The following is a 13,720-nucleotide window of genomic DNA, read 5'->3' on the forward strand; positions in this document are numbered from 1 at the left end:
CACACTTCAAATGAAAGGGATTTTTGTGTGTACATTGGCAACGGTGGAAGTCTGAGCAGCAAATTGCATCACTAGCTTCTTGAAGTAAATTGATTTTTGCCTGATGGACAGAAAATGTGAACGGATGACTGATTTCTATGTAGACTAACAGAGAGGTACCTAGACACTACGTTTCTCATTATTCCCTCTCTGTGCATTTGTGTTGATGTCAAAAACAGTTTCTGGCACAGTTTGATACAAAATAGCATGGGGATTGGAAGAAAGCTATGGCAAGTGATGGACATAATTCAGCAATTACCGAGTAATGTATTCGTATTGTACAATGTTTAAATGGGCCATTGTTAGGAAGCGCACACAAGTTTCAATATATATCAATATATATCTCTTCTCGCATTGAGAAATGCCATGTTTCCATTAACCCCATTTTTGCCTGTAGATCCAATTGGTTGTTTTTTTGCACCCACAGTAAGTCCAATGGGGCATCAGTAAACGTGCAGGGCCTGTTGTCAGACATTGTGTGCTGCTGTTTCCGTTCTGCAGTCAAGAAAATACACTCTGGAAATCTCTGGTATTCCTTAGATTGATTTTTTTCAATTTATTGTCCATCTGCTGGCTCCATCGTTCATCAGTGCATTGTCTTTAAATAGAGAGAGCGTATTGAAAACAGCTTGTCTTGACGTCGGTGCTATTGGTGGAATGCGCGCTAATGGCTATGATTAATCCGATGCATTGATGAATGTGTTGGGCTCGGGCCCGCAAACGCTCGCTGTCTATCATGTAACATGAGGGAGACGAAGCGGGTAGCGGGGGAAGACGAGGGAGCAGGAAGAGGATATGAGGAAGGTAGCGATGATGATAATAATAATAGATGAAAGCCACAGCAATGCAGGAACTGTATTATTCATGGGAGTTATCCTCCCGGAGTCAGTATGTTTTTCTATGCCGTTAATGCGTGTGCATGTGTGTGTGTGTCAGTGTGTGTGTGTGTGTGTGTGTGTGTGTGTGTGTGTGTGTGTGTCTGGTCTGCCCATGTCTACATGTGTGTAAAGTGTGTGTGGGGGGGGGAGGGGGGGGGGGGCTCACCAATGTCCTTAAATAGAGAAACAAAATGATATATTCAGATCTCTGCTAAGTGCATTGCGAGTAAAGTAGAGGTAATGGGTCTCCCTCGGTGTGATCGTTTATTAAAATAGTTGATCACCGTGCTCCCAACATTTGCATAGGTGTCCCTTACCTCCTCCATCCCCCCCCCCCCCCCTCCCCCCTCCCCCCCCTTCCCACCCACCCTCCAACCCATGAGACTCCCTTCTGGAGCACCCCCCCTCCCTTCCCTTTGTGGAGGATCAGCATGCCTCCCACACTCCAGTCCAGTCACGGGCCGATGGCCCGGGGTGAGGGATGAATGAATACGCCACAACATCCCACCTTCGCCGCACGCCGGGCTCCTCGGAGGTCCGTGGGGAGGAGGTTTGGGTCCCTGCTGTCCCCGCAGGTCCCTTCTCATCTTCAGCACCTCTGAAATAGAGATTTGTGTTGAACCCGCACCCGGGGAGGAACTGTGGAGGCCAACATCAATCAGCCCAGTGACCTTGTCAGCCTGTTCTCCTCTCCCCCCCCCCCCCACCAGGATTATGGACATTTGCCTCTTCTTTTTTCCTCACATGTGGCTCGCACAGAACAGGCGGTGGCTATGTGAAGGCTCAATGGGGAGATAGCGCCGCATTACCGCGCACACTTGTTCTGTGGTTCTGCAGTCTTTACAAACGGCCAGCACTCGGATGGGGGAAGGTTACGCAACAAGGGAACGACGGGGGGGGGGAATGTGACCGGTCGTGTCCTCGTACAGTAATCTGAATGTATGGTATTTACTTTGCCATTCCTCGACCCTGGATTCTCTGATATCACGTATGTTTCACACATGTGGCAGCTGAACAAAGAGTGCTAGCACCCCCTTTATACACTGTTATTGTTGCAAAAAGGCCATGGCCGGTGGGACACATTTGCAAGGAAAAGTCTACAATGCTGCTTGTGCTCCCAGTGTATTTAATAAGTCACGAAATAGCACAAACCATCAATGGAAAACTTTGCATCAGAAAACCTATGACGGAATGCACAGTCATACGGTTTTTCGAATAAAAAAACATCTAACTACATTTACTGAACAATATTTATAATACATTGGCAATTATCTATATAATTTAACTCTTCTGTTCTTCTTCCAAGCCGTCCGTTTCAAAAATGTTACCCCGTGTACAACCTGCACTACCGCCCCCCCCCCCTCTCTCCTGAGCGTAATGCACAGAAGTATAGCATTCATCATAATCATATCACTCAGAAATGCATTGTTTAGACTTTTAAGGTATCACAAAGGAAGCGATCCATTAAAATCGTTAATCGGTTTAGTCACGTTCACAGCGGGGCCCAAACATTCAAGCGTGTCTTCCGAAAGATTCCGAGTTGGCCTTGTGTTCGGAGCGGGGAGGAGTTCCATTCGGTCGTAAAGCGTAAAGGCAAACTCCCACAGTGCCTCTGTGTTTGGTTGCATTGAGAGCGACGATGTGGCGTTATACAGTAGCGATTAGTGCGCCAGCCCTGCTCCTTTACCGTGGGACGCGGGAGAGGGAGCGAGGAGACGGGCCCCAATGTGCACAAGGCTCTAATAAACTTCAGGGCTCATTACAGAGAAGGATCGTAGAGAGGAGGTAGTCCCCCTCCAGCGGAAGGGCGAGTAATGAGCCATTGGAAATATTCCACATTAGGATAAATTAAATTGGAGAGTGAGCCCTATAAGCTTTGCTTGTGTAACACATTAGAAAGCACTTGTGCTCTGCTGAAGCTGGCCCTGATTTCACTTTCAATTTCTCACCTCCTGCGTTCCCGAGCTATTTGGAGGGATTTGTAGCTTTCTGCGGTTTGTTTGCTTTTCCTACTGAACAAAAGGATACTGTACCCGCCCTCTGTTGATCATGTTAACACAGGGTTAGTATCTTTAACTAGCTTCCATGGCTTTTAGCTAAAGGCTTCATCAACCGCTACGTTTTGCTAATCGCTCATAATTCCTTGTTTGGTTTTAATCGTTTTTTTCTTTTTCATTTTTAGACATCTCTTTACGGTACACTTACGCAGCTGTCAAGCTGTGCAGCACTAGTACGTCTCGTAGCAGTTCTTTAAGAACATTTTTGTTATTAATTTATATTTTGATGCTCACTTTTTTTGTTACTTTGCTCTGTAACCCTTAGCACTCCTTGGGGGAGTCTCTAAGGTTTTCTTTCCATCTTATCTTACATTGTGAAACAGAAAAGCAAAACATTCCATTCAATCCCATCTTAGTAGTCTATTTACAGAAGAGCCATTCATAGATATCGTACGATCCTAATACTTAACATACACAGACAAGTCTGAAACCTGCGTACAGAATATAGATTGTAGAGGTTTTTATTTTCCATCTTCGTATGCAAATTACATTCACACAGCCCATATGTTGATGATTATTATGTGATGAAAAATAAAAAAAATGTGTGACTAAAAATAGATGCTTGACTCATGAATATTCTGGTCAGAGATACCAAATAACCACAGGATAATTTTCAACGCTTGAATTGCTTTGTAAGCAACAAATTGAGACAAACCTCTCAGTTCAAACAGTTTTAGCAAGCTCAAGAAAAGTCTGATTGAAGGCTTTTAAGCCTTTGCATCTTGACAGATGCAAATTCCCATGAAATCTTTACTTTACTTTGTTAGTCTCTGTGCACAGGGAAACGACAAACACATTCATCCAAATGGTCGAGCAGATTTGACATCCTCTAGCCTTCCAGATTGTGTCTTAATGTTTTAATTGGCATTTATTTATTTTTATATATTTGTTTATTTCAACTACAAGCAGGAAAACCCAGGGAATGGAATTGTATAGATTGATGGCATGAACAGAAATCTGAACCGATAATACATAGTGTTCCAAATAGCGTTTGAGAGAAATGAGATGTTACTTAGATAATTGTTTCCATGTTGTGTTATTCTTATGCCAAAGTGCTCGCCGATGTTGAGGTGTCAATCATTTCCACTCGGTCGACCAAGTGGCTTGTCAAGCGATAAAATAGCAACAACTGTGAAATATCATTGGCAGACAATTCCTTTTTTTAAATTGCTACACAGGGCCGTATGCTGTTAAACTACTAAGCAACAGATTAGATCTGTAGTCATGTCGATTAATTGTATACATTTAATTTGGATTGAATGACAGAATAGCAAGTCTAGGTCGGTGTTACTGGACAACTTCTGTGAAAACAATGCTAAGGTTTAGCACGATTGACAAAGACACTGGTATGTTAACTGTTTAAAATTGAAACATGATTGAATAAACATCTCAAACTACTAGAATACACTTAGTCTTAATGATCTGACATAAACCTTATTACCTTTTAATGAACATTTTATAACCTTGCCAGAAAAAAAAAAGGAGTTACGATTTGTAAGATAAATGCTGCTTATTCAAGAGTCGGCCAATGGCTCCCCAAGAATTCACAAAATGGTGCCAATGGAGCAATTGGTTTGCATAGATATGTCCCTATATTGCAGTTACCAACCTCTCCATATCCACTGCCTTAGTAACACTTATGGAATGGGACATTGCATCTATCCACAGTTGGGGACCATTAAGCAACCTTAACTCTACTTAACATTCATCAAAGCACAGGTCACAAATTCAATGTTTACTTGCTAAAGTTTTGTTCATTCTATCTTTTTGGATCCTTTTCCCTATTTCAATGACTGTGTATCTTTTATGTCTGTTAATGGACAATAACAGTCGGGGTGATTAAACCATTGTAACCGTCCTTCCTGGCCTTACTCCTTTACCAATATACTTTGTCAAATGTACTTTTCTTGTTGTGATTCTGCATGAAAACAAGTGTGACTGCGCCCTTGTCACATTTGTAATCTGTCTTTTGAATCAATTCGCCCAAGTGCTCCCGCTGTTGTTAACGTAAACAATAGTACTAGATGAATCAGACTACTTTCAGTTTGCCATTCAATGTGTGTCATCACATATTCACTCACATATTAAATGATATTGGCTGGTCAACGGCATCAATCTAGGAGCTGCGTACACAAATGTGCCCGGATGAACCAGCTCCCCCAGCAAAGCAGCATAGCTTGTTGCTCAGTGGTGAATTTGAATCCATTAAACGTGTTACATTAATTACATGTCTCAGGACAATATACTCATTCAGCCATTTTGTCATTTCAGTTTGTTTCCATGCGGCTGTCATGGCATTGGAATGGAGCCCAGAACATAAGATGAAATGGGGGGCCCCGTAGGGTAAAAAAACCTGCCTATGAACCGAGACAGAGAGCTTAGTGGCTTGCTGACAGTAGGGTAGGCCCGAATACATCATTTCAAGCTTTGAAATATTCGTTAGGTTTCCAAATTAATATCCGAATATTCGGTGGGGAAAATAGAAAGAAAAAAAATCCATTCATAGTGCGTGCCTTTCCATACCTGTTACGTATCAGGAAGAGACCTCTAGTCATTATTTGTTATTTTAATAAAAGCAGAGCCTCAATGCAGCCTAAACGTTTCCAAACTCACAAACGGTTTCCAAAGTTGTGTGTTGGCCTACTTCTAATCATCACAATGCAAATGAGTGGTTTGAACCCTGTTCAAAGTTTATACAGGAATATACAAATAACTTAAGAAAAATCGAACGAAAAACTATTTAATTAAAATCACATATTTGGCCATTCTAATGATGGCTACCCTTACCTCAATGGATAATTTGACGTGAATTGTTCTTGGCAGCTAGGCCCCTTACATATATATTTTGTCACTGAGATGTTCCGATGAAATGTAACCTAGCCTTCTACATTCAGTTCCCAAATATGCATAGACATCAAAAAACCTTTTTTGTATGTAAATCTTTTCTTTAAAAGAAGTGAAGCATTCAAAAACACATTGGGATTTGAATAATGAATCAAGATTTGAATATATTCCTAAGGAACGAATATCCTAATATTTGAATATTCGGCCTAAGCCCTAGTGGAAACCTCTTTATGGCTTCTAACTGTTGTACAACTAGCTTTGATTATATCCACCTTCCCAAGGCTTCCCCTTGCATCTCTGCGTTTCATCACACAAACCCAGGTTGTGATGTTTTTAAAGAATCTCCATTATCCGGTCTGGTTTGGTTTTTCTGGTGTGGTTTTCTGGTGTTGGACTTTATCTACGGACAATGTGCACAAAACGAACACCCCTTATGTCTCTGTGTATCAGCTAGGATTTAGAGATGACGCATGTGACAAGAACTGATCTTTACCCATGAGGTGAAGATCAGTTAAAGATTTGCAGATTTGCAATGGGAAAACTCTTTCCTTGAAGTTAAGAGATTTCAAACCCACTCAGAGCTTTGTGGTTTTCCTTTTCGACACAAACAGAATATGTCTGTTGCTTCTCATACCATTCTGTTTTTCCTACTTGACACAGGCAGAACATGACTGCTGCTTCTCAGAGTCATATTACAATTCACAATTTTCTTGATTCAATAATAGACTCTCCATCACCCCTGCCGAGACCCCCGCACGCACATATTCCACAACAATTGTTGATTTAACAGGATGCATGTGTGGCAGCTGATTGGACAGAATATTTCAATTGTCACGTTCTGCTTCCTCTGTAGAAGAGAATGCTGTGGTTAATTAGAGACCTCGAAAACAGAATTAGTCAAAATAGGTAAATTTAACCTCTGCACCTAAAGCCAGTGAAATTAGGCAAAATTATTAAAAAGTATTTACCGATTGCCACAAAACAACAGAATCTATGTGTATTTTCGTGTTGGACAACTCTGCATTGTTACGCTGAGAAATACAAAGCTGAAGGACATCACTGAAGCGATGCTGCTACTAGAACTAGTAACATTTCCCATGTTGTGGAGCTGTGGCTGTAAGGATCCAGTGGTTTATATGATCCATTTAATACGTCACGTGTCTTCACCTGGTAAACTGGTAAACAGCTGTGGTCGCAGCTGGAGATCACTTGCTGAGGGTAAGAGATTTCTTTCTCCCTTGGGTAAAAGGGGATAGGCCGCTTCTATAACTACCCTGACGATTGGTGTGTTTATGGTATGATTTATGGCCTGCAGCAGAATGGGAGGTATTTTGCTATGTCTAGTTTAAACAGCTTGTGTTTAATGACCTGGCCTCTGTATATCCGCCCTGGGATCATTAAGTAGTGTGATGAGCCTGTGCTGTTGACACGACTGAGTTTACCCTCAGTGCTGTTGGGCAAGAGTGTGATCCTCTAAATGGCGCTGACTGTACCTCATCTACGGGTTTACAGGTTTAACCTTATCTTGTGTGAAGTTCAATTTATACCTGTTTCAATGTTGCTACCAATTGCTACTTATTGAACTAAAGATATGTAGACGAGGTTAGGTTGTTTTACATACCAATCCACTTTCTGGTTGACAATGACTGAACTACTATGTGTAATACCTGGAAATGAGAGAGACATTCAATTATTCATAAAAAATAACATTCACGTATTTAGATGGAGTCTACTCCAGCTTATTTATAACATAAATGCAATGCTGTTCCGTCCCCATTAGCTTATATCTCTTTAATCAATTTAACTTATGTATTAATCAAATATGATTAGAGAAAAATATTACACCCAGACATAAGAGCAACATTGATGTCTTATTAAGCTTGAGCCTATCCAGCATATCACATGCTACAAAACGGTTTCAAACCTATTAGCTTGAATAAGGTAGCACTCGAACATTCTTTTCAGTTTCATCTATTTGACACTCACATTCAAACAGACAAACATAAAAGAGGATAGCGGAGAGATTTTTATGTAATTTGACCGTGTACTAATTGTGCTGACATTACACTGAAATACCGCTCATCATATCAAGCCTCATAGCCTTCAATTACCTAATTGGGACTTGTCTTGAAGAACAGTTTATTCAGCACTATTAGGCACTCACCTCCCTTCTCTTTCTTTCCTCTCTTTCTTAAACTGCCAGTTGGAATTGTGTGATGACGGTGAGAATTATCAAAACGTTATTGCATTAAAGAAATTGAACAGAATAGACACGATGAACCACTGTTGTTTAAAAGGCCTATTCAAAATCCATAATCAATATTTCGCTCTTTCCCCGCCCCCTCCTATTTTCGTTGTCTAATCAACTGCTTTATCAGCACCTTATTTTGTGGCTACATCCACAGTGATGGTTCCCAAGGGTGGGCAGCCAGTACCCACCCTAAGCCCCCACCTCGGGGACGACCGGGCTTTGATGATTATCATTTGGCCGCCGGTGTCCCCACATCGCAGAACCCGATCGGTACATTTTGCCAAAGTGCCGTCTATTACGGGCCCCCGCAAAGTGGTAGCCAGGAACTCCGTAAACAGCCTGGAAACCAGGTAGAACAAAACGCTGATCACTGCATCGAACAGACTGGGATGGAGACGTTCACCGAACTGTTTGTGTGATGCGTTTGTGTTCTGCAGAGTGGGTGTCATTGTTCTGTAACTATACCACTTGATGCCGCATTTGGCTGACCGCGGTTCAGCATGCAGATGCCGTGCGTCTGTTGGATGAGTGGTGCGCAACCTACTCTTTACTAGTACTCTTTGCCAGCCGATCTTTGTAACACCCACGGAGCATTGTCAAGGGACCGTAAACAAGCAACGGTTTGCACCATTTATATCCTGCTTTCTATAAAAAGATCCCAAAAGAGGAGGATGTATTCTAGCCTTGGCTAAGATAATAAATATGGCCTTGCAGGGTTCATTAGGAATCCTATTTGTCATGTATTGTACACAGCTCGCTGTAACTGCATGCTGTTATATATGATGGAATACTGCAGTGTTTACATTGCTGAAGGAAACGTTATGGCTCATTTAGCACAAATTGGAGTATATCTTAATGGTTAATGGTGCTCAACAACAAACAGAAATGAGGAATTAGGCAGCATTGCCTGATTATTGTTACCTGCAATAGTGTGTTTTTTCAATTTAGTTTCAATCAAATATATATTATTCCAAGGTTTTGTACCTTAAAACTTAAAGTTAACATGCAAAGAGAAACTTGTAGCATTAGTTATTCCAATGGCCCAAAGGTTATGAGTACAGGGGAAAACTTTCTTTGAAAAATCATCCGTCCTTTTTTTATGTACAGTCCTCCTTCATTCTAATGCAGCTGGCTGAAACCCGCACTGGAACGACCACCAGGGTTACCTGGGTCGTGTCCTGGATATTTCTGGGTTTCTTGTTTATTCTATTGAATGTGTCATAAACTAGCCATGCTCTGACCTAAGCCCCTTACCTCTGGACCTGGGTATATATATATTCAGGTCCCGGGCGCGTCCCCTAACCTCGGCCCTACCAGTAGACCTTGGTATTTATATATAGTTCCCAGGCACGTCCCCTTACCTCGGCCCTACCATGCGACCTGGGTATTTCAGCTCCCAGGCGCGCCCCCTTACATCGGCCCTTCCAGTGGACCTGGGTATTTATATTTAGCTCCCAGGCACGTCCCTGGCTGCAACGCTTGAGTAATCTGCATTGAAGAAGGCTTGGCTGGGGGGCAGATAAACTGTGCCCCACTCCTCTGTATGTGTTTTCTCATGTTTGTTCTGCATCATGCTCACGGGGGATGTGTTTGCGGGGAACCCGTGGCGCATTAAGAAGGGCAGAGTCAGCAGTGTTCCGGTTCTAGTTCTGTAGCGCTCATTGTGTGGGTTTTAAGCGAGGCCGGTAGGATGCTAATACCGGGGTCAATGCAGGGAACTCGTCCACATTTCATGCATGACGAAAGCAGTGTGGATTGTATTAACTTGAAGAGTCACAACTATTTACCTAAACTGAGTGTATGAAAGAATCCTGCAGCCCCAATGTGGATGAGACATTACACCCACAGCGATTTACTTCACTGATAGATACATTTCAAATTTAAATATAATATACTCTGTTTAATAAAGGTGAAGCTTTTGCTGTATATGAAGTGAGCCTACATTTCCACAATGTTAAAGTGAAGGAAAGATGTTGCCAAATAGTTATATTAACTTTACAGGGTGTGTGTGTCTGTGTGTGTGTGTGTGTGTGTGTGTGTGTGTGTGTGTGTGTGTGTGTGTGTGTGTGTGTGTGTGTGTGTGTGTGTGTGTGAACTTAGCTGGCTTTATCTCCCTAGAAGAACCGGTTTCCACTAGAAAGGTGAAAGGCTAATATCCCTGTTTTCACGTCTTAACAACCAATTAGAAATCAGTAATACTTTGAATGCAGTGGCCGTGACATGACTTCATGCAACGTCCATTATTCAAATGAATCTCAAATGACATGGCCCCAATCATTATATCAGTGCTCTCCAGACCAACACCAATATTAGCATGCATTCAGTCATGCCAAAGCAAAAGGAAACCTGTTTGAATCCTTTTCTGAGGTTCCATTTCCCTCACAAGGTCTCTCAGCCCCACCTTTGTTGACACCCAACCGACACTCTGTTGCTAGGTTACTAGCGGCTTACTGGCTGTCTACTGATATACCAACAATGTCTACATTGGATGATCCAAATAAGCGTAAAAAGGAAGAACAAAATAAACAGAAAATACAGTCGATAAGAAAGCTCTAACCGCTTAAAGGAATGTCATTTCTCCCCAAACAACAAATTCTTTTTCCTGACTTCCTGGAATGCACCTGGGGGCCGGTAGCTATCCAGATTTGAGGGATTCTGCGTTTCTTGTGGCTGTGCTGCCATATCTTATCCTCATCTCAGATAGTGTCCCCGTCATGCTATCCGGCATATCTATGCTACCTACGCTGCTTATCCAAATCATATTAGCAGCGGATAATGGGATATCTGGGGACACCAGAGTAGGCGACACAAAGTTGAGGTGACAGGGGTGAATTGGTGTGAAATATGTAAATATCAATATCAAAATTACATTTGAGGATATAAAATAAACTAAATCCCCTAAACTATTGGACTTTTACTTCATAATTATGTATATTACATATTTTCTCACTATAATTGAGACACTCACCTCAATTTGATACTGGTTTTGCCAACGTGTAATTAGACCCATTTCGCTCAATCACAAGCTGCTTCGCTTCATTGCTCCCTCCCACTGGTCTTGAATGCGTTAGTATTAATCAGGTTGCTCAAGGTGTGTACAAAAGGGTTACTAAGAGTTCCGCGCGGCATTTAGAAAACCTGATCACACACTGTGTCCGAAATGAACCCATCCAGCTGCCATTAGGAATGCATGCTAATTAAATCAGGATATTCAAAGGTCAACGCCATGCCAAGGGAACAAATCGCTCAGCCTCTGATCCCCGCGGTCCAGGCCGCGTGCTAGGACTACACTTCATCAACATTTCCTTTAACCGTATTGGGGTAACAGCCCCCATTTTTTTTATTAAATATAATTTCCCATGACGCCTAGAAAAATAGTTCATCTCCTACGAGTCAATTTCGCAATGCTTTGCATGCATTGATGTTATTTAGTCATTTAAAGGGGGGAGAGGGGGATTCTTAATGAGCTGTCTCTGCAGCCGCAGACAGTTTATTAAGAAGCAGGTATTGGCTATGCATCTTGGCCAAGGATGCTTGGGTAGGATGAGGGCAGTGGGGATCAAACACAGAACCCTTCAGCTGAGCATTGAGCACCCTAGGCTTTAGTCTGTCACGCATTGAATGGATGTTTGATGTTCATTCATTCATATTAAAGATTGATCTTTGTTCAGATAATAAACCCCGAAAATGAAATTCCAGATTAGAATTGGGCTTGGGTGTACTTGAGTGTTCGGAATTTGGAATTAAACCAGAGAGTAAGAGAGAATGTGAATCACCGATGGGGTTTTGGCACACTAATTTAAGTGCTGTCACAGCTGTACATTATGAATCCTCTTGTATTGTTAATGGCTTTCTCAGCCTTGTCCCTGCTTTGGTGTTTCTGGAACTCTTTTTGTTGTTTTCCGCTTGAATGCAGAACATTGGTCTCAGCGTGGATCCTGAGAATCGGTATAATGAGATCTTATGTCTTCCTCCGCCAGCCTTTCACAATTTGATTTTCCTTATAACACAATCAGAAAAAAAAGGATTCAGAGATTATGAGCAAAGGCCCTGTGGGCAAGTGTGCTCAAACTTCCACCAAAACCTCTTATAATCTTAGTCACACTGCTTCATTTGTTTTATTTTTGTTTTTTATAATATTATTTGTTTTGCTTTAGGGCTTACTTAGTCGTGCCACAAATTGAAACTGTAAACACACTCATACACACACTGACACAAGAGCACACATTTGCACACAAACATGTACACAAGCTCACATGTGCCCGAATTACTTTCCTGGTTGGAGTCTGAAATGAGATCAGGGGCGTCCCGTAAGAGATGATTCATCTGCACTATCTAGCGCTCTTATTTACAAAGTGGGGGCCACAGCAGGGGTGATAAGTTATTTAGGACGATAATAATGTTTAAAAGTTATTATAGTAATCTGACCATAATTTGACTTCAGTTTGACAGTTAGTTCCAAAAATTTATAAATAGGCTTGAGCTACACATGAGTAGGAGGGAGATGACATGCCAATGGACTTACAATTTTATCAGTGGTTTAGAAATTGTTTCCTGCTCATTCATACTAGGTGATTCAATTAAATATCGTTATGAATTGATTTTCCTTTGTAATATCTTTATGGGTCTAAAGGGAATGTTTTTTTATCAGACATGAAGTGGTCACTAAAGTGAACCAGCTTTAGTGAACAGAATACAAAATCAAACCAAATATCGGTGCAGTCTTTAAACTTTTGTATCAATGGCGGTGGCTGCTCTTTAAGGTCACGTCGGCACACAAACACATCTGAGCGGAGGAGGCTAGGAGGTCAAGCACCGACACCTGACACCTTTGTCTCGTAGTTCCACCCCAGTCCTCCTGTCTGGGGAGGGAGATGAAATCACATCTATCTTTTAATCCATGGCACTGCTGTGGAGGTGAGCCTTGTTTTACATACATACACGGGGAAGAAAAATCAATCAGGCGCGATACCGCGTCAAACCGGATCATTCCCAATACGTCACTGAGTCATTTCAGGTTAACGACGCCCACATTGTTCAGTCAAGGAAACTTCAGGCTATTATTCATTATAATATTGTTTGTTTTCCCCCCATGAATTAAGTCCATGAATATTAATTTATTGTATTTGTGCTTGTGTTTTTCTCCACGACCAAGTGCCTGCCAGAATCACCAATATATCCCAGGCCGTGACGGTCAACGAGGGCAGCAACGTCAACCTCATGTGTCTGGCCCTCGGTCGGCCGGAGCCCAGCGTGGTATGGAAGCATCACTCTGTGAGAGGTGAGGGGGCCGACACGCCTGGAAGCCGCCGTTTATTCCTCCCTTTGTTCTTTCATTATTTTGGTTCTTGCGTCCTCCTTTCATTTGTTCCTTCTTTAGTTCATTTGTTTGTTTGTTTCGTTGGTGATTTCTTTATTTTTTTTTCGTGTACGTGTCTTTCTTTCTTTTTTCTTTCTTTTGTTTTTGTCTTTCTTTCTTTATTTTCTCCGTCCGTCCCTCTATATTTCTTTCTTCCGTCCTTCCGTCCATCCCTCCATCCTATCTTTCGTTCTCTCTCTGTGGATACCTGTCATCAATGTCAAGACGGTAGTGGTCGGGCTTCTTCCTCAAAGATGCCTGCAGCTAGAACGTGGGACATAAGGGTTCAAAC

The 13,720-nt window shown here is 42.0% G+C and overlaps 1 protein-coding gene across 1 annotated transcript in view; it reads left to right on the plus strand.

The window, feature by feature from the left end:
* opcml (opioid binding protein/cell adhesion molecule-like) overlaps positions 1-13,720 on the plus strand; it is a gene marked incomplete at both ends in the record, with an annotated part of 83,810 nt that overhangs the window by 35,886 nt on the left and 34,204 nt on the right. Inside the window, one exon of the mRNA XM_079737854.1 lies at positions 13,225-13,350. Coding sequence (XP_079593980.1) covers positions 13,225-13,350 — 126 coding nt within the window. The remainder of the gene's footprint in view (positions 1-13,224; positions 13,351-13,720) is intronic.

This window comes from Pollachius pollachius (genome assembly GCF_949987615.1).
Source record: "Pollachius pollachius genome assembly, chromosome: 6".
Classification (NCBI taxonomy): domain Eukaryota; kingdom Metazoa; phylum Chordata; class Actinopteri; order Gadiformes; family Gadidae; genus Pollachius; species Pollachius pollachius.